Genomic DNA, 19,745 nt, shown 5'->3' with positions numbered 1-19,745 from the left:
TTCAGAAATAACGTTCAATTTCATTTTATCAGTAGCAAGGTGTGGACTTAAAAGTTTTACAAGGAGGTGGAATGCTCATTTTACAACCTGAAATTTAACAATATACTTAAACTAGCACCTTCTGGTCAAGGTCAAGAGCTGAGATAAGACATGCTGAGCCAAGTAAACTATAGGAAATGTCATGTGGGGTTAGACCCATAATCCTCTAGAGCATATTAAGTGACACCATAACACCAAAGAACAGGAAATTATTCTACAACATTATCACTGCTTTGAGCAAAGTGCTGTGAGAGTCTAGGGTAAAGAGGGAATAACCGTTCAAAAGATTAAGTGTATTTACTAAGCATGCCCATCTTTTCTTTCTATGAATAGTTAATCCAACTGATGATTTGTTCTGCGCCTTCTCCTCTTGGAGAAGCCAGTTTCTACTCTCAGGCTGAAAAGTTGTTCAAATAAATACCCTCAACATATATTCCAACTTTTATTTCTGCGAAACCTACTTCTCTCAGTTACAAGTGGTGCTCCTAGTTCTGATATTCTTGGATTTAGGAGAAAGTTTTCCATGACAATGTAGGATTTGGCGAGGTGTGCATTGAAACTTAATTGTTCAAAATGCTTAGTATTCAAATATCTTTCTGAGTGTTCTCCTAAAGAAACTCCTCTATCTTCATGATATGCTGTGCTCTAGATCTTTCCCGATCATATCTGTCTTGAGATACAAGACCAAAATTTTGACAAGCGTTTTAGGCAAAACTGCATCAGGTTCAGACATAGACAAACACATAAGCAGCATTAAAAATATTCCGTTAAGAGATAATAATTGAACTCCAATATGTGTTCAACAGTTTAGTATTTATCAATATAATAAAGAATAATACTGAAACACGGAAATAGTGGTGGAAATACCATTATACGCATTATGATATTATATATTATATGCATATATAACACCTACTTTAAAATTTTATGAATATATTGTGCATCACATTTAAGTCCCATCTACTGTGAAGCAGATAATAATACAATATTCTCCCACCTTTACACAAAATCAGTATTTTCATGGTGCCCTACACCATAGCATGGAGGAGTTTTAACTCTCTCTCACTTACATTTGTACCAAAGATCTCATGGGAACAACATTTGGATTTAAAACTTTTAGAGGGATCAACATGAAAAAATGATTAGAATGATACAAACAGCAAATACTCAGATATGCGAAAAAATAAGAGTACCTTTTTCAAGTCAAAATCACAAAACAGTAGATATGACTCTGTAGTTTTTACAATATCCGGTATAATCAGTGATAATTAAGTAAATATTCTTCAGAGGAGGCATACAGATATATCAATCCCTTCTAAATCTTTTTGGGAATATGCCTTGAATCTTAAAAGTGGTGCCCACTGGGAGAGCTGGGAAAGGGTACGTGAGACTTTCCTGTACCAATCTGTGATTTCCTATAATTAATTTAAAAAAGTGTTTATTTAAAAAAAAAAGTGATACCTACTAACTTCTAATCTTAAATACATAGTAAATAAAAATGTGCCCCAACTCAGGGACAGTCATATCAAAATAGAAAGGTTAGGGAATTTTTCCAAGGAACTACTTACTATACATCACAAATCTGAATAACAAAGTTTCATCCCCAAAATTACTGGACTCCAAAATTCATTTACAACAGATTTCATGGGAAACATTTTGAAAGACTTAGCCTCAATGATCAGAACCACTACACTGGAGGAATACCTCTAGAAGTAACAGAATTTAGTTGAAGTTATATATCTCTGATTATCTGTCCAGGTTTTTAAAGTGACTAAGTATCATTCAAATAATTCCCTTAAATAAGCATTTCTTCTACAGAACATGCTACACACTGTGAGAACCACAAAAGAATATTCTAACTCAGCTCTTGCAGTGAGGTAGCATACAACACATGTGAAACAACTGAAGGACTGTGCAAAGCAATAAGCAATAAAGAAATCAATTAAAGAATAGCATTCACTGCCTAAAAGTTTTGGCAGTAAAAATGCTTGAGAGTTCTATTTTCTTCTGACATTTTTGGACGGGTGTCTTTGTTTCATTTTTTAATGTATTTATTAAGGGAAATTATCTGATCTCATTTATCTAAATCTTTAGAGACATTACTTACCCACCCTCTCTCTTTTCCCTGGCAAAAAGAGCTCAAATGGTAAAAGTGCAAAATTGGGTGTTTCTGTTTAATCTGTTCATGCTCAGCAATTTTCTAAAGGCAATTGTAATCAGTACCTTAACAATTTCCTTACCTAGAGGCCCTTCTCTGCTAACATCACGAAAGCTCATCTCACATCCCTAAAGACAGAGGCTCCAGAGGTCGAAGGAATGAAGGAATTTGTGAAACAGTTCAACTGCGATATCTCACTGCTGCTGCGACACTTGGAAAACTTTCAGGGGTACAGCCATCAACGCTGAAGGACAGGTTAAACTTTAGGTCTGACAGTCTCACTGAGTCGTCACTCAGTACGAACACGTTTCACCAAATAACATTTCCAGGGCTTCATTCCTGATCATTCTGGGGTAGAGGGTGCAAACCCTGGTTGTATTGAAGGCACTAAGTCATATATACAACAGACATCCATATCAAAGAATACAAGAAATGGAAGCCCTAATATCATTCCCTCATCAGTTAAGACGTCATAGTTCTCAGGATCTTACTCTTCACACAGCTATCCTTCCCTAAAGCCATAACATCCTTTCTTTAAAGAAAAAGTCTTACGGTGTTGACTGGACACCAGAAGGGAGGGCCCTTGCCTCCAGCATCTAATCCTGAAGAATCCCACACAGTGGATGCTCATGTACAGTTTAACTTCTTAAAGGTATTAGAACACCCAGAAGTGAAGTTTTCTGAAATTCACTATTTTTAAAACTGAAATTTAATAAGGCTCACCATTTATTTATTTATTTCAGTTTTCCTTGGCATTATGTCTGTAACAGAAAGCAAAAGCTGCCTGCTATACTAGATGATTCCATTTCCCTCTGTCACCCTAAAGCAGCCCCATTTGAGTCAAGCAAACATGAGGTATGATATCTAAAATATAAACTTCCTCATAAAATGGGGACTGATTATGTTATTCTGCAGCATTGCGTTACATTGCTCAGTACTCTGAGAACTACAAAAGAGTTATACTTGAATGATGAAAACCAAGCAACCAAGACCACCAGCACCTCTTAAAAAAAGAATACACACACAACAATAGAGGAAAAGAAAATCAGTCTATTGAGGTAACAAAATCTAATCAGCTTTTTGAAGAAAAAGCTAAGTTCCTTCTGCTGTCAAGCCTGATTTTGCAAAGGGATACCTCTATGGTTTGCATGAGAATCAATCATATAATTCTCAAAAAAGTCATACAAATTTTAATTTGATTTGATTTTAAAATAAAAATAAATATATGCCACCATAACAGCATTCAGATAAAGAAAAAAGAAAAACGAATAGTTAAAAATCACATCTATCAATGGTTTAAGAATTGTTGACTTATGCAAAAATTTATAAGGTATATGCTATAAGTTTGCTCTTAATATCACAATCAGCATATCTGAAAAAACACCTTATGCACACTATGCTGAAAAGGTCTATTACAAACTCCAATTTTCAGCCAATATTCATCCTTAAACATTCAATTTTACAAGAAACATAGTTTCCAAGGTATCAGCACTGTGGGATTCATGACGATATTTTAAATCTGGATATTTATTGGTCAGCATTTTAATTGTAGAAGCTAAAAATACTCAAATCTAAGCTTTTGGGGGATCATACACAGGGTGAAGAGCAGTATAATCATTTCCGAGGGTTCTCTAGGTACTGTGTGTGTGACTCAAGGGCAGAGATTTGATATGATCTATATAGGAAAGCAGGTGATCTCAAACATCTGGCTATTAGACTCACTTTTTCAATCTGATATTTTGATAAACACTGTTCTCAATTCAGCTTAAGCAAGAAAAAGTAAAATTCCTAGAGGAAAAAAAATGTCAAGTACAGTTTGAATTACTCAGAGTAACAGCTCAAGAAACAAACTTAAATACATTGCTCATGCATTCAAACAATAAACATTTACTAATATAGCAGAAACTTTTCTCACTGCTAACACAGTTCAACTTAAGAATACGGAATGTTCTAAAATACAACAATAATAATCATATGTATAGCCAATTACAGTTCGGAGCAGGTGTCATAGAGATCACCTTATCCATCTGTCATATCACCACTGTGAATTTGGTTTTCAAATTATTTTAATAATAAAAAAAGAGAAATAGATTTTTTTTTAATTCACAAAGTCAAGTAGCAAGTAATAGAGCTGGGACTCCAAAACACATCATCCAAATGCAAATCCCATCAGCCACTGAGCCATACAAAGTTTTAAAGTGCTGTACCTTTATCTTAAGAGGACAAAGTTCTGCATGTTTTTAGTGCTATGTTAAATTGTTTTTAATTTTTTAAGGACAGGATTTCATAGATTCAGACTACGATGCTTGCAAACTCAAAATGTTAATCTCCTTACCCACTTATTTTACTTACATGGAAGCAATGGGGAATGCATTTCCCTAGCTGGCTGAGTTCTCTAAACAAATGAAACAGGTTAACTCGCTAAGTATTAAATTCTTTCTTACCTGGAATAACATATTGGACAAAAACCTCATGGGCAAAAATTTTGAACAGGTAGTTCACATAGGAGTATAGCCAATAGACATATTAAAGTGTAAATTACAACCACAATATGACACCACTATACATCCACCAGAATAGCTAAAAATTTTGAAAGATAGATAATTCTGGCCTTTGAAGAGGTAACATAGATGAAATTCTGATACAGTACTGATGGGACTGCACTGCTTTTGAAGAAAGTCCCTTGCTACTAAAACTGAATCACAATTCAACACACAACACACAAAACAGAAATTCCCACATGTTTACCAAAAGATATTCATAAGAATGTTCATAGTAGCACTATTCATAATAGCCCAAAACTGAAAACAACCCAAATGTCCATCATCAGTGAAATGGATAAATAAACTCATACAGTAGAACACCACACAGCAAAGAGAATAAACAAACGGCAGCTACATGCAAAACAAATGAATCTCACAAACATAATGTTGAGCAAAAGAAGTCAGACAAGAATATATACCATGTGATTCACTGATAAGAGGTTGAATAATAGGTTAATCTACAGTCTCAGAAGAGAGGTTACCTCTGGGGAGAAGCAGTGATTTGGTGGGAGGAAAGGAGGGTTCTGGAGGTTGGCAGTGGTCTCCATCTTGGGTTGTGGTGCCGATTACATCAGGTAAATCATCAAGCTTTTATCATTTAATAGCATGTGCATTTTTCTGTACACATGTTATGTTTCAATAAAAATGTACACAAACAGACAGGGAGGAGGTAAGGTGGGAGAAAAGAGGGAAAGAAGGCCATATAATACAGTTATGCAATCAGGGTCTATGCCCACTTGATCCACTACTATGCTTGCTTTAATTCCTGCATCTAGTTTTAGGTAGTTTGTCTACTATTCCTTTGCTACCAAGCTGTCCTCTGGCACTTTTCAATGTTATCCATACATACGCTGATATCAGTTCATTTCCATCATCTAATATGTAGTTAGTCTCTGTTATGGGATTAGAAACCTTGTAGTCAGCCATACTATATGTGAACTGTATATGAATTAAAAGTAAATAGACTCTCAAGAATAGTCTAGGAATAAAGTGAAACCACTTGAATGTATATATTTTTTACCTTTATGTTGCCAATTCAGGGGGTTTTTTTCTTCCTGAGGAATATACCAAATACATGAGTTCCAAATAGATTGAAGTTGTTACTAGACTCTCAGTGAATACTAGATCTCCAGGCCAAAGTTTGAATTAACATAAATTTCAATTCTCACAAGTGTACTTATCTGCAAATAGTATACAGGAGAATATCAGTTGGTGAATATACTTATAAAAAGGTGAAAAAGCTGATAACTTCTTATCTAAGGCTTATAAACAGCTTTTCTACTGGTGTCACTTTCAGAACAGTATATCAGCTTTAAGGACATTATATTCCTTTTTAATTTTGTATTCTTTCTTTTGTGTTCTTTCACCACGAAAAACACAAGTTAGCTCTCAAGAAAGGAACTAAAAGTTGCACACACAAACTGAAAAATCTTCAGTAGTGAAACACCCTCTGGCATTGCCATACCCTCTGGCATTCAATAAAGTTGAAGCAAGTACATATGGCTGCTAAGCAGAATTAGCAACAGGGAAAGTAAGTCGTTGCTTTAAACCCAGATAAACTTATCTGCTTTAGTATCTTTGGCTGTGACTAGACCAACATTCACTCACTCAACAGACAATAACTCAACAAATACTTATCACTAGTCACCAGTAATTTTCCACTCAGTTTAAGAAAAGCATATTAATTTCTCTGTCTTAGTTTCCTTACCTTTTTTTAACAAGCATAATAATCCCTCACCTCTATTTGGTTTGCAGGGAAGAATAACAAGATAGTACTCGGGCTTATGGAAAGAACTACAGATGGGCATGGTTTCATCATTACTATTTGTACCACCATTTAATTCAAACACACAACTTAATTAAAAGGCAGTAAAACATCATCATGAAAGAATAAAATTAGGGACATCTTAAAAAGGATTGGAGGAAAAAAAATTCTCTTCTGTATCACCACAGGTAAATAAAGCCACCACCACCATAGTCTCCAAGTTCCCTGGAGGCCTTGTTTGAATGTCATTGCACTGCTAAAACTAAGAATTGCAATAAAAGCCATTGCCACAAAATCATTATGATGGTAGTAATATGGCTTTAGATAAAATAAAATTGGTCACCTCTGCAGTTGGTAGTATATGTGTGTGTGCATATATGTTTGCATGTGTACATTGGACAGAAGAACTAAGAGGATGGGTTATGAGACTCCATCTCCTCTGTTGGAAAAATAACTAAATGCATGCAATTTCAAGGAATAAAATATCATGTTTATGCCAAAATGACAGCATACAACTTTTATTCTGTATCGCAACCTTTTTCAAATGTTTAAATAGTGGAAGAAATGCAAAGAGTATTTAGAATGCAATTTAGCCCTGACCTTATGTGAAAGAAATGTTATTCTTCCCTTCCCTTAACATTCCTGCATCATGCAAAAGAAATTCCAAAAAAGTAGTAAGGTCTAGTTTTATGTACTCTTACTAACTTCTTGGATGTTCATATATTATCTGGTTTTCTAAATGACCTCAAAAACATTTTTAAAAAAAATCAAAGGCTGAACTCGGGAATACCATCAACAGTAAGAACCAAGACACGTATTCTGCTTATTACTTTCTTTGTCCCATCAATTCCATTTACCCTGATTACTTCTATTAAGTAATCACTTAGGAACCTGAATCAACATTAGAAGATTTTCCTCTTCTCAGTTTGTTCTTTTCACTTCTGATCTTAACATCCATAACTCCAGTCTTAGATTTCATTCATTTTACTAAAAACGAACACACAGAGAAACTCCGAGAAACAAGCATGGTTATGTGTCACCACACTTTGGCAGCAATGAATTCTTAGGACTCTTCTCCCAAAAACGATCGGTCCTCATGGACTGCAGCGCCCTCAGAGGCAGACAGAGAAACCTGATTATCTACATGATTTACCAGCTAGTGTGCATGTTCTTTCCTTAAGGGTTGTGATTTTCTTTAAGATTCAAGTATGGCCAGAATATTTTCCTTGTTATCAGAACAAGGGATCAGAACCGTAAAACTGCACTTGCCAGAGCTCAGCGAAAAATGAGGTTACCACCTGAGCGTGCTGGAAGTTGTCCCCAAGGTTACCCTATTTATATCACATTTTCTTTAAGTACTATTCCGTGTATTTCTTTCACGCAACAATACTATAAATCCAAAATGTCTTCTAATTGTTTAGAAGGGTTAATAATAGCACCAGCAGTCAAACATTTAAAGTTATTTTATGATGGAAAATAAGTTAAAGATATATCACTGTAAGTGAGACTACATTGTGGCAATCTCATTGGCTGAGGTGCCTTATATATGTTTCAAAGTCTGCAGATATGACTCTAAAACATATGAAACTGGAAAAACTCATTTTGAAAAACATTCAAATACAAAATGATGTTGCTTTTTTGGGGGGGAGGGTTGTTTTCAGCTTTCTGTTTTCTCAAAGGCAGACATGCCTGGGACTATCAAAACATCCCATCTTAATCCTCCCATCCCAATACCATGCCTCATTCTGTTCCTAAGAGCACTTCTTTTATTTCCACCCATATATGTGGGAGTTTTTGTGTCATTTTAGAGACTCTGGGGTTAAAATTTTCAATAACTCAATTTCAAGATTCAATATAAAGAGATCATAATCCTAAAACTACTTTTTAACTTTAAAATGAAAGTAAAAGTTTTTTCTCAATTATGAAAGCTATAGAGAAAAAGGCAGGCATGCTTCCCTTTACTGAAATTATACTAATAACTTCAATCTATGTACTATTATGACCATGAAAATTATTTCAATGTTAATGCGATAGCCAAAAGAAGCAGAGTTCTTTTTTAGGCAGGAATGTTTTCAAAAGACATTACACTGGCTAAAAGAAGAAGCTACCTATAACCACATTAAAGTTTCTAACTACACTGAAAAATCTATTCAAATCAGAATGAAATAAACTCTAATGAGTAATTTATACCTTAATTTAATTCAGGTAATATCCCAACTCCAAATCCCAGACACAAAAAAAAAACGAAGAAATATGGTACAATCCAGTGTCTTTTAGGAAAGGAAACATTTGAGACAATTTATAGATAAATTATGGCATATTTACTACAGACCTAAGTTCATAATTTCTCATTAGGAGCAACTTTCTCTGGCATTGAAGTGAAATGGGAAAAGAAGTGAAGAGGTAAATCAAAGTTCTTCACTGTCAAGACTAGATAGAGCTTGCTACCTGCAATTACACTGAGAAGATACTGCCTTGAGAAGAATGAGAATGGAAAAATCAGAAGTTTCACAAGGATCTGGGGGAAAAAAATTTCTGCATTGGTCAAACAGAGATATTACTGCATCTTTCTCCATCTCTCACATCAAGTTCAATTTTGTTTTGTTGTATTTTTCTTTTGTTCTTTAAGAACTTTTTTCCCCTTGTAGTGCCTGCTGCGGTTTGCTAATGTAGTCCCCAACTCCTGCCTTCCTTCGGCGACTGTTATTAACGGACTGGCAAAGGCTGAGTAAAATGCACTTAAGAAAAAAGAAATCACCTCTCTTGCCAAGATGCACATGCTGCCCAGTACCTGAGGAAGAACTCCGCTGGTGGCTGGCCAAGAGAAATCCCAGTTTAACCTCTGCCTCCCCCTTCCAAATCCACCGCAAATAAATGTGTGTGTGCCACTTGCAGAGAATCTGTCTGACTCACCTCCCGCCTTCGGTGTGCCAGGGAGAGATGTGAATGCTCCCGTCTGGGAGCGGGCAGGGAAGTGGGGGCCGCTGCCTCAGTGGTACCAAGAGATACACACACACCCGTCCCGCCGGTGGGTTTGAGGATGTTCCCCCGCCAGGCAGGTGTCCATCCTCACGCGCAGGAAGAACACACGTGTCCCCGTGCCTGAACCCAGATCGCTGCATACACTTGCCCCCCAGTCCTGGCAAAACGTCCGGCTTCACGCGAGTGGCTTTGCGAGGATGAGGGGCAGGAGTAGGACAGGATGACCCAAACTCTTTTGTAAACGCGAAAAGAAAAGAAAAAAAAAAGTACTTTTTCCGCAGAAGCAGCTTCTACACGTCGCCAGCGCCCAGTGGAAGAGATGCCCGGCCCGCAGCTGACCTCTCCCTCCCCGGAGCGCACAGCGGCCGCCTGCGCTCCTCCCAGACCGGCCCCTGGCCCGAGCCCGCCGCCACTGCCGCCAGGGTGAGGCGGCGGATTCGGTGGACCCTCCATGCTCAAGCTCTCACCTCCTGGGGTCCGGCTTCCGTCGCTCCTCCAGTTTGGCAGATGGGTGTGGGGCTGCAGCGACTGCTGCCACCACTGCCTTCGCCTTGTCCACGACTGTCGCCGCCGCCGCCGCCGCGGAAGCGCTGCCCCGCGCGCCGCGGGTTCTGGAGACTAGGGGCCGGGGGAGCCCGGGAGGCGCGGGCCCCGGACGCAGTCGGGCCGAGCCCCGGGAAGTTGGCGGCCCGAGCCGCGGAGCGAGCGGGGCGCGAGCCACCCGCGCTCAACTAGTCACAACTTTGCTGCCTGGGTGGTGCGCGCTCCGGAGAGGACGGAGGCGAGCGCGGGAGAGCGGGCGAGGGTGCTGGGGTGGGAGGGTCTCAACTGGAAACCTGAAGGGCCCGCGAGGAAAGGGGAGAAGGTGACGCGGGGGCGATATGGCTACACAGCCCGCCTGGTGCGCGGTGAGTGAGTGTCTGAGAGCACGGGCGTCTACTCTACTTTGCCTTCTGCAGTTCCTGCATATTTATGGGGATCTCCGATGTTACTGCCAGTAACTAATACTGCAGCAGTGGTGCTCGACCCGGGAGCCCCTCCGGAGCTAGCCAAGGAACAGAGGTTCGGGGAAGGCAGCCGCGGCGAAGGCTGTGCACCGGGCGCGAGCCTGCAATCCATATTTAAAGCCGCTAGTGGCCTCGGCCGGCCCCCTGCCCTGCCCTCGCTCGCGCCTGCCCGGCCCCCACCGCCTCTGGCCACAGCTCGGCGTCAGCCGCCCGGGCGTCCGCGGCGGCGGGGAGGGGCTTCGGGTCGCGCCGCCTACGCCGGGGGCTCGGGCTCTGCGGGCCGATCCCGCCTTGGGCTAGAGGACCCAGCCTCCCTCGCCTCCCTGGGTTCCTTCTCTCTCACGCTTGAACGCTCTGGTAGGTCCATTTTTTTCTTTTTTCTTTTTCTTTTCCTTTTTTTTGCCCTTCTCATAAGCGTTCCCCGCTGGGGAGAGACTGTTCTCCCACGCAGACCTGAAGTTGCATACCTTTCCCACCTCCGTTCACTCTTGAGGCTACTTCATAAAACTTATGGTGTTGTGATAGAGAGTTCCACCAGCCTATAGTATTAAATGATCCTTCACCGTTAGCAAACGATGTCTGGAGAGAGCGGGTTCTCAGATTTCTCCTTTGTTTATATCACTGATGGCTGCTGCCTACCTCCGCAAGTTAAGGGAAAGACTCATAGCAATCCAAGGGGGGGGCGAGGGGGCCTTGAGCTTGCAAAGTGACTGCTTGTATTTACTCTGTCCCTAAAGCTAATTAATGAGGTTGAATTAACCTTTGCCAAGCAAATAATAATAATATAACAAAGACCCAACCCCATTAAAATCATTTAATTAAACCATTAAGATATGAACGGAGTGTCAGCCCAGATACCATTTAACAATGGTTTGAGTATTGCTAGAGAGTAGCCACTCAACTGGACTTGAACCACACTGTATATGATGCAGGCATGTGAGCATTTCCTATCAGTATATATTATATATATGTGTGTATGTGAAAATCACAGGTCAAACTGCACTTTTGATATCAGCCACCAAAACTCATAAAACCTCTGAGAAATAATTTCACATATAACTGCCCCTGGTTCCAAACCTTCCTTCAATGTGAAGCTGTAGCTAATAAGACCACGGCGGGGTGGTGGGCGGGGTGGAGTAAAATAATTCGGGGAGAGTGAGAAAAGAGGCTTCTCTTTCCAGGATTCAAAACTGGAAAAATCTATGATGCCTCATCAATGCTTGGGAAGCAGGTATGGAGCTTATATCTTTAAAAAAAAAAAAGGTTGTATCTTTAAAGCTCTTAGTTCATGCTCAGAAAGCACCTCAAGCCGTCTAATGTCTGAAATTAAAATGTACTAATGTCGTGTGCTTGGCTGTTCTCATATATGGCTCACATACATGTTCATACATGCTACATGGCCCACTTGCAGTGACGTGGGAAATTCAAAAGAGAAGACAAAGCAAAAATTTGACTTTAAAGATTTTTGTCTACATAATTATATTTTGGTTTTAGAGTAGTGTGAAAATTAACTTTCTTTCCCTAAACACATAGAAAGAATCAGCAACCTCAAAATAAGCTTAGAGGCAAAAGGAAGCCACTTTTGTATTAAGAATATGCCACTACTACTCAACAATTTTTCACACTGTGGATTATGTATTTCAACACAGCTGGCAATTTCTCATTATAATAGTGAACCAGCCATGAATAGTCAGTGTTGGTGACTGTTTGAGCAAAGAAGAGTCCAAGAAACTTAAATATTTTTGAGCATTCTTCTACAAAATATGTCAGACTTTTTCACACATACCAAATAGGTAACCCCTGAAACCATTTCACTATCAAGATTGGGAAGATTTTTCTTTACCCTGAAAGGGGTATGAAGTTAGTGCTTGGATTTGGGGGCAGGGAAGGAATTGGAGAGATTTGGGGGCAAAGTTTTGTGTACCTTACATAAATGAGAAAAAGAGTTGTCTATGGCAAACAACCTGCAACCTTTATTATTCTCATTACTTGATGTTTGCTATCCCACAATTAAAAGAGCATGTTCCATTTCCTTTCTTGCTGATTATTGTCCACTAATTGAGATACATGTGCTTTTCCTTTGAAAGGTCATTGATTAACTTCTCTTGTTAGCTCTGCATGTGGTCACCTTTGCTATTGCTTTTCCGGGTGAGGACAATTTATCCTGAGATTTTTTTTTCACCTGCCCTAAAACTTGAGTTATATCCTTTGATTCTCACGAACCCAGAGAAAGATTTATTTGTTCCCTTTCTGTCTTGGGATTCACACAGCTGGTGACAAGAAGAATGAACGGAAACAATTAATGGGAATTAGAAAAACAGTATAAGTAATCCTTACTGATAATGATTTATTACTTTTTAATCAATGACTCTCTGTGCTAAATGACATTCTACAGTACCACCCAGTAACTTAGTTTTCAGTCAAGTTTCTTTGATAATTATATCATACAATGTCCTAAAAGTCACATAAAGAAAACAGAAAGATGGAAGAAACTTTGTTTCAATGATAAGCACCATCTAGTGGCAGCAAGTGATGAAACCTTCTGATGACATACTGTCACCAACAAGATTGAAGATAAAAGATTTTAAATAGGCAATCCTGGTATTCCTGTTGTCCTGTAAGCTTGGAACTCTTTTATTCTAAAACATGAAGGTTGTATATAGCTGAATAATGCGACTCATAAACCTGTGTTGTTCATTCAAATAGAATGCCGAGATGATCCACAGATATTACCATAAATAGTTTTTGCAATTTTTGTATGTATAGGTCCTCAAGTTTAAGTTTCCTCCTTACAGAAAATAAGAAGAGAGATGGCTTACCACTAGATATTTTCTGTAAAATGTTTTGTTCAACGAATAGCAGAAACCGTAAATATAACTACTTATATTTGGGGCCCCCCCAAATCCTATTTTACACAAAAGAAGGAAAATAGGTGAAAGATGTCATTGTTCATCATTCAGTTTTGCAAAATTATAGCATTCATACACATCTCATTTGGGGCCTCTATAAGAAAAATAATAATAGATTTGTTATACCTTATTACTACAAATGTCAACAAGTGATCAGAATGTTTCTATCAAGTCCTTTTTGACTATGTCCTTTTAAAAGTCTTCTGAACATCTTGCTGTACAGAATAGAGATTTTCTTTCTGATGATACTGTCTTTATATAGTTTTCTTTATTAAACAGTATTGCAAAAGAATGATTGTTAAAGTTGCACTCTATTAATTTAGTCAACCACTTCATGGTTAAGAATAAGGAAAGAGTAAGTCACTTTTACTTCTCATTCTGGGACCAGTCTGGGATGAAACCGAAGTTTTTTTTATCATATATTATAAAAGATGTCACAAAAAAACTGAAAAATAATTAAAAAATAAGAAAATTTTAAAAACCCTCCTTCAAACCCCAAGTTTAAAAATAGCTGTGGTCAACTGTGAAAGAAGCCCAAAAAGAGACCAGGCTTCAATTAGAGAAAAGAACAAAGCCGACCTGGTTGGGACGAAGGTAAATCAGAATTCAAGGTAAAGGATGACATTGTCTGTATTCTAAATCTTCACCTACTGTAGAAAACCAAAGGAAGAGAGTTTATTTTGTTCAAGACCTACATTTTCTATAGCATATGATCTAGCATAACCTGTCTGTGCAGTTCAATTAAACAACATAAACACATGGAGCCTAGAATTGGGAACGAGGTCTTGCAATTCTGTAGAGCTTAATATAATACCCGGATACATTCCAGAGTATGTTGAGCAGATAATTAAAGAGTATTGGCAAAGTCCCTTAAGGGACTGAAGAAAAAATATGGAACTATAAAACTTTCCTACCTGGGAAATCACTGACACTCTCTCAAACGTTAGGGACTCCCAGTTTTAACAGGCCAAATCTCTGATCTTAAGGCTTGGTTTTATGAAACTTGCTCTGTAACAGAGAAGCTGAGCCTACTTGTAATTACGCCTAAGAGTTACTTCCAGAGACCCTCTTTCATTGCTCAGAGGTGGCCTCTCTCTCTAAGCCCAACTCTGCAAGTAAAATCATTACCCTCCTCCCATATGGGACCTGACGTCCTGGCCACATGGGATATGACTCCCAGGGATGAGCCTGGCCCAGACACCAGGGCCTCAACAATGTCTGCCTGGCCAAAAAGGGGAAAAGAAATGTAACAGCATAAGGTATCAGTGGCTAAGAGATTTCAGATAGAGTCAAGAGGCTATTCTGGAGGTTAACACTTATGCAAGCTTCAGCAAGATACTGCTAATTGCCATGGTATGCCAAGCCCCAGTCAACAGTATTCCCGTAAACCCTAAAGAATACCTAGGACTCTATCTGAGACTCCATAAAAGCTTCACTCACTGTTTATTTTTCAGAAACCTAAAACCTCCAGATAGTTCCTAGGCCGATGAGCCCTGAAACCCAGAGTTACCAGTCTCTGCAAGAACAGCAAGCAGTTGCATCCCCACCCCCCATAATGTCAAACAGCCCTTTTCAACATGAAGAAGTTAGAATAGTCATTGCCCAAATATCCCTGAAGATTGGAAGAAGGATCAAAGGAGAAGGAGGAGTTGCAACAGAGAAGAAAGGATTTAACAAATGAATATGACCACTGAGTCATTATATTGATATTCTTTTTAGTCTCCAGTGTCTTAGAGCAGCTAGAAGGAAATACCTGAAATTGTGAATTGTAACTCATACCATACTTTGAAATTGTTCCATAACTACTTGCTAAAATGTACTTTGAAAATTATAGCTTTTTTGTATAGATATTATATTTCACAATAAAAAATGTTAAATAAAAAATTAGCTGTAGTCCCTTTTTATGAGAAGAAGGTGAACACTGTTTGCCAGCTGTCAGCCAGGGGAAATAATTGTATTTAGTTAAATATGTCATAAGTTGGTTCACAACTTAAACTACTCAGCTCTCAACCATATCCTACTGTCATTTTTAAAACATAAGCCTAGGGCGGTGCGATGGTGGCTCAATGTCAGAAGATTCTCGTCTGCCATGCCAGAGACCCGGGTTTGACTTCTGATGCCTGCCCATGCAAAATCAAAAAAAAAAAAAAATGTTGCAAGATTAAAACCTTAGTATTAAAACTTGGCTCCTTTTTCCCTTTCTCTTCATTTAAGGGACATTGGAACAAATTTTCCCTTTATGACTTTCCTATTTTCCACTGCTGACCAAACTGTGCTCAGTTTTACATGTAACATGGAACATGATTAAGTCATCTATTCAGTCAACAAATATTTATTAATCACTTACTTACTACATGTCAAACACTCTCCTAGGGGATGAGTTCCAAGAACAAGTGGACAAAGTTTCTTCTTCATGGAGCTTACAAGTAAAAAAGAAATGGGCGGGAAAATTTTAGAAGTAACACTATGAATAGGGTAGCCAACCACCCCAGCTTGCAGGGAATAGTCCTAGTTTTCCTCTGTTCTTTCTGTGGAATAACGCCATTCCATTTCACTCTTGAAAGTTTCCAGGTCTTGATGAGAAATGGTGGAATCACTCTTGCTCAGGAGGAAATAAAACATAGTGATAGGAGATAGTGACAGGGAGAGGGAGAGATGTCAAGGAAGCACTCCCTGAAATCAAAATATTTGAGCACAGATCTGAATGACAATATGCATAAATTGAAAATCTTTAAACGCAACTTGACAGGACAAAAAGCATCTGGCATGGTGCCTTACATATAGGAGGAAGTCAGTAATTACTTATATAAAATGATGGTTTCCATTTTTTGGGGGGGACAGTAAAAATAGTATTTAACCAGAATACATTGTTATTATGACAGTTTCAGGCTACCACAAATTCCGTAAGACATCATTCTTCATGAACAGTGTATTTTAGAAGATATCTATGTATTTAGTTGCATGCACGTAAACTAACTCCAGAAGGATATATAAGCAGCTAAAAGCACTGTTTGCCTCCAGGGAGGGAAACTAAGTGATTAAGAACAGGGATAGGACAGAAGACATCCCGCTGCATCGGCTGCACTTTCTTGAATTTTGAACCATATAGATGGATTGCTTATTTTTTAACTTACATTTGCATTAAAAATATATAATTTCATTTATATCACCTAAAGTAAAGCTACTTTCCCATATAAATAAGCATATAATTTAAATAAAACCCAGCTGAGAGTGAGATTAATATCCTTAGAAACTATTACACGGTAGCTATTGTGATGCCAGTGAGAGGACTGGAATGTCTGACCCCTTTCATTGTTATTGGATGCTGCTCAGTGCCAAAAGTGTCTGTTTGCTGCCCACCTGGGCTCCATTTAAATTGGTCTGCTGGGGACAAAAGATCTTCAAAGTATATGGCTGCCATTCTTGCACCTGGGGAAATGAAAATACAGTATGCATTTTTAAAATAACATTTTATCAGGCCTCGCTGTAATTTTCATTATAGCTGTTTGGTTTTTTAAAATTAAAATGTGTTGTCTTTTTCCCACTTAAAAATAATATGGTTTCATTATAGAAAAATTATTAAATCGAGAAAAACAGAATGGCAGTAAAAAAAACCATTGTCAGAGAACACTGCTAACATTTTGGCCATTTTCTTCTTTGCATATTTTAGATTTGTGGATTCTATTTAATTGATCATGTTATATCTTTAAAATGGGGTGATCATCCCCAGAGAACCTATTTTTAAAAATGGGGTGGTTATTGAAGCTAATCTTGAGTGAGGACAGTCTTTTTTGTCACAAAACACAAGAGTGAAGAGGTAGGACAAGAAAAAGAGGGAATCTGAACTTGGCTGCATTTTTTTAAACCCAGGTGACAGCTGTTGTGTCATCTCAGCACACTTCCATAACTGCCGTTTTGTTTATGTGAATTCACAAGAAATAGGCCCTTTAGTGACAGTGTCTAATATCTGGCAATGAAATTACTGATTACTCTGCTAACAATAATAATGAAATGGTCAACAATTATATAGCCTTTACAATTTCCAGGGACTGTTCTAAGTAACTTTACAAAAATTAGCTCATTTAATCCTCATTAAAACCCTATAATTAGTAATGGTATCAGAAGAAGTCATGTGAATACCAGAACTCCATACACTTTCATACATGGTCAGGTGGAGTTGGGGTTGGTCTCCTCTGTGAACTTAAAACATCTGACCTGGCAGAGTTAGCTGAAGTTGCGGAAATCCACACAATGTGACACCTAAATGACATTCACTGCTCTGATTTCAACCAAATCTGACAGAGCCCTCATCTACTGACATCAACACCTATATACACACCTAAAAGCCCAGTTATCCCAAAACAGGATGCTATGCTTTGTTTCATTTCGTTTTGAACATGGCCATTTTTTTATCACAGCTATTTAAAATGAGATTTCCTATAGTGGTTTCTTTTAACTTCAGTCACATGTATGTGCTTTCTATCAAAAATCATGCCTATGGAGCACACCATAGCATACAGCATTCATAAGTGAAGGCCATTAATAACTTGCCATGAATAGGTAACATCACAATATTTGCTTGTATCATTTTTCCTAAACTTCTTTGATTTTTTTTCATTTTAAAATAAGTGGAGGAGGCAAATATCCTTCTTGTTCTGGTTAATTTTGCTGCTGTTTTGGCATCTGGACCCTGGCCCTGTCCTAGCAATCTTCATCCCTCAGTTAGAGGTTTTTATCTCTGTTTACAAAAGAGACAATTAGTGACAAATTCCATTTGACATGGCTCTTTCCATCAGCAATCCTTACTTGCTTATACCTAAAGGAGGTTAGTATTTAGCATATGTATCATAAAATATCTGTGCAAATATATGTAATAGTAAATCAGAAACTAGAAGAGGGAGATGATTTTTTAATTTTTGAAATGTAAATTCCTTTCTTCTCTACTTTCCATTTAAGTACTTAAGTACTTTTGATCCAGGGAAAGTAACCCCAAATCACTTCTCAGTACTCACATTTCTTCATAGGTTTAGTGATACCTTGGAATCAATAGCCTGACATCCTAGTCCAGGGAAATATTAAAATAAACCCTAAATAAGATGAAAGAATATGAGGCATACTGAACAAAGTAGAAGAAAGAGTGCTAGGGTGCTTTCTCTGCCTCAGTAGCCATCGCGTTCTATTACTGCCTCCTTGATTAAATTAAAATGCAATAACTATCGAGTTCTTATTTAACACTTTTGTTTATCGTGGCATGAGTAAAAGATATTCCGGTTTTAGGGATTTTTCAGTTTAAGGAAAGAAAAAAGCCTCTGCTGATGCTGTAGGTACTATTTGCATAAAGGGCCGAGTAAGCAAGTAAAGGGGTCATTTTTCAGAGAATACATAAGAAAGTATTTCATCCTAGGTACAGTGATGCTGAACTAACAAACTGTTTTTGCTATCTTGCTTTAGCATACACAACCAATCAGTCAAGGTAAATGGAAGTAGTCCAGTGTGATTCTAAAAAGATTCAATCAAATAAATTCAATACTGCCTTCAATAAATAATAGCCACCATTTGTGAGGTACTTTCTAATCCTCCCAAAAACCTTAAACAATAGGATAAAAATCATTCCTATTTACAATTAAGGAAACAGAGGCCCAGAAATTTCAAGTAACTTGGCTCAGGTAATATAAGTACCAAAGTTATGGAGCCAGGGCTTCGAAACTAGGCCTAAGCACCTACTCTTTCCACTATGCCATCCTCCTCACTCAACCCCCAGAAAATTTGTGGAGAAGGCTGATACTTGGTCTTTAGTGGCCCATAACTCCAGACTGCCCCTTCCTCCACTTGCCAATCTTGCCTAAACACAGAGCCAGGTAAATCCTCCTAAAGCATTGTTTTGATTGAGTTCCTGCACTCCATCCATCCCTCTAATTCTCACCCACCTCTCCCCCACCCCACCCCCCCAAAAAAAACTTTCAACGATTCTTCAGCAACTATAAATGAAGTCAGAGTCATATAGCTTGGAGCCTTCCATGACCTGACTTCCACCAGCTATATTTGCTTTGGATTCCATACACAGCTTAATGCTCCACTTCATCCAATCTTCTCACCACTTCCTAAACATCCATTATATCCTCCACTTCCAGTCTCTAGCTTATTCCACTTATTTTCCCAAGAATGTCTTTCTTTCCTCTGCCTCTGTCTCCACCTGATGAAAGTTTTCTTATTTTCAAATGTCCAATTCAAACATCATCTACTCCATGCTATCTTCTCCAGTAACTCCAACCTAAAGGGCTCTTTCTCCTTCATTCTGACAATATTTAAATTGTAAGCTCCATGAAAGAAGGAACTATTCAT

The 19,745-nt window shown here is 38.4% G+C and overlaps 1 protein-coding gene across 3 annotated transcripts in view; it reads right to left on the bottom strand.

Annotated features, from left to right (window-relative positions):
- The window catches only part of SLC4A4 (solute carrier family 4 member 4), a 434,558-nt gene extending 424,476 nt beyond the window's left edge, over positions 1–10,082 (bottom strand). Inside the window, exon 1 of one of the 3 annotated variants that reach the window (XM_077137062.1) lies at positions 9,955–10,082. Coding sequence is in view for 2 of the 3 variants with exons in the window: in XM_077137060.1 (XP_076993175.1) it covers positions 9,419–9,627 (209 nt within the window). In the remaining variant the exon portion in view is untranslated. Of the gene's footprint in view, positions 1–9,418; positions 9,758–9,954 lie in introns of those variants that run through there. The other 2 variants (XM_077137060.1, XM_077137063.1) reach the window with 2 other exon arrangements.
- Between the last annotated feature and the right edge of the window lie 9,663 nt (positions 10,083–19,745).

This window comes from Tamandua tetradactyla, chromosome 19, assembly GCF_023851605.1.
Source record: "Tamandua tetradactyla isolate mTamTet1 chromosome 19, mTamTet1.pri, whole genome shotgun sequence".
Taxonomy (NCBI): Eukaryota; Metazoa; Chordata; class Mammalia; order Pilosa; family Myrmecophagidae; genus Tamandua; species Tamandua tetradactyla.
Note: the sequence above shows the minus strand (reverse complement) of the source record. Positions and strands in the feature narration are given on the sequence as shown.